Source organism: Castanea sativa, chromosome 1 (assembly GCF_040712315.1).
Source record: "Castanea sativa cultivar Marrone di Chiusa Pesio chromosome 1, ASM4071231v1".
In the NCBI taxonomy this organism is placed as follows: domain Eukaryota; kingdom Viridiplantae; phylum Streptophyta; class Magnoliopsida; order Fagales; family Fagaceae; genus Castanea; species Castanea sativa.
The window spans coordinates 46,608,202-46,609,413 of NC_134013.1; the positions used below are offsets into that span (position 1 = coordinate 46,608,202).

The 1,212-nt window shown below is 53.3% G+C and overlaps 1 protein-coding gene across 1 annotated transcript; it reads right to left on the reverse strand.

The window, feature by feature from the left end:
• Positions 1-242: 242 nt before the first annotated feature.
• Positions 243-821, reverse strand: LOC142628293 (uncharacterized). The gene has a single exon (XM_075802391.1). The coding sequence runs from the start codon at positions 819-821 to the stop codon at positions 243-245; it is 579 nt and encodes a 192-aa protein (XP_075658506.1).
• Positions 822-1,212: the final 391 nt, after the last annotated feature.

Sequence of the window (1,212 nt, forward strand, 5' to 3'; positions counted from 1 at the left end):
TCTCTGTGATAAGTGCAATACAAATTCTGGTTTCTCCTCGACGGGTCGCCCGCCATCCTATTCGGCCGCTTAAAATACGGCTCATTTTTTATCCTATCAATGATGCGATGCACGGGCTCTTTGAACGTTGCATTGACTCCCCCAGTCGCCGGGCCAGGCTCTTGAATTCTCAAATCCATCCTGTGTCTGAGGTTGAAGCCGTTGTTCTGAGGATAACTGATTATCGGCTCCTTCCCCTTGGACTACAGCCGATCATCTTCTAAGCGCTTGTACTCCTCGATACGCCTCATCAACTGCCTCATATCCTCGGGAGGCTTTAGGGTCAACGATTCTCTCAGCTTGGATTCTTCAGGTAAGCCCATCCGAAAGGTGCTCGCCACGATCTTTTCATTGCCCCCGCCGATCTCGTTATACAACTCCCAGTACCGACTAGCATAGTTGTGAAGGGTCTCTCCAGCCCCCATCTTCATTGATAGCAACACGTCCACGAGCTGCGGCACCCGGCTGCAAGTCATGAACCGCACTTCAAACTCCTGGATCAGTTCCGAAAAAATATGGATCGAACCCTTCTTCAACCCGTTGAACCACCTCAAAGTAGTGGGGCCAAGGCTCGAGGGAAAAACCCTACACATCAATGCATCGTTATGGGAGTGTAAGGACATCATTTGAATATAATGACTTACATGTTCCACCTGGTCTGTCTTCCCAGTGTAGGAATTGAACGGTGGGCGTGCGAACCGGCTTGGCATAGGCGCGCTCTCGATATCTCTAGAAAATGGAGACCGGGCAGCTTGACGCAATGCTCGGCTCATGGTATCCATGGCCGCATTACGTGGTCGCCCCGCGTCGGGGGAAGTCGATTCACGATCCGCATACTCTCGCGAACGGTCGCGGTGCCTACGAGACCTGGATTGATGAGATCCTACCTCATGGCGATTCCCCACACTTACTGACCTTTGCCTTCGTTCTCCCTGGTCCCTTCTCCTGCGTCGACCCCGCGCTTGCAACTCCAAATCCCTGACTGCCCTACGCAGGCGTCGAGCTCTTAATCCCTCTGCTCAAGCTCCTGGTCTCGTCTATCAGGGCGGCTGCGGCCCGAGGCGTCAGTCATTGTCCGAAGGGTTTGGTACGATCCTTCTCTGGGCCCAGATTCTTCTACCTCCTCATGCCTCTGGTTCTCCTGCCTTTTTTGCCTCCTTTCTCGCCATGTAG

Coding starts and splice junctions, on each gene's coding strand:
- LOC142628293 (XM_075802391.1), bottom strand. CDS start 821: ATGGATACCATGAGCCGAGCATTGCGTCAAGCTGCCCGGTCTCCATTT.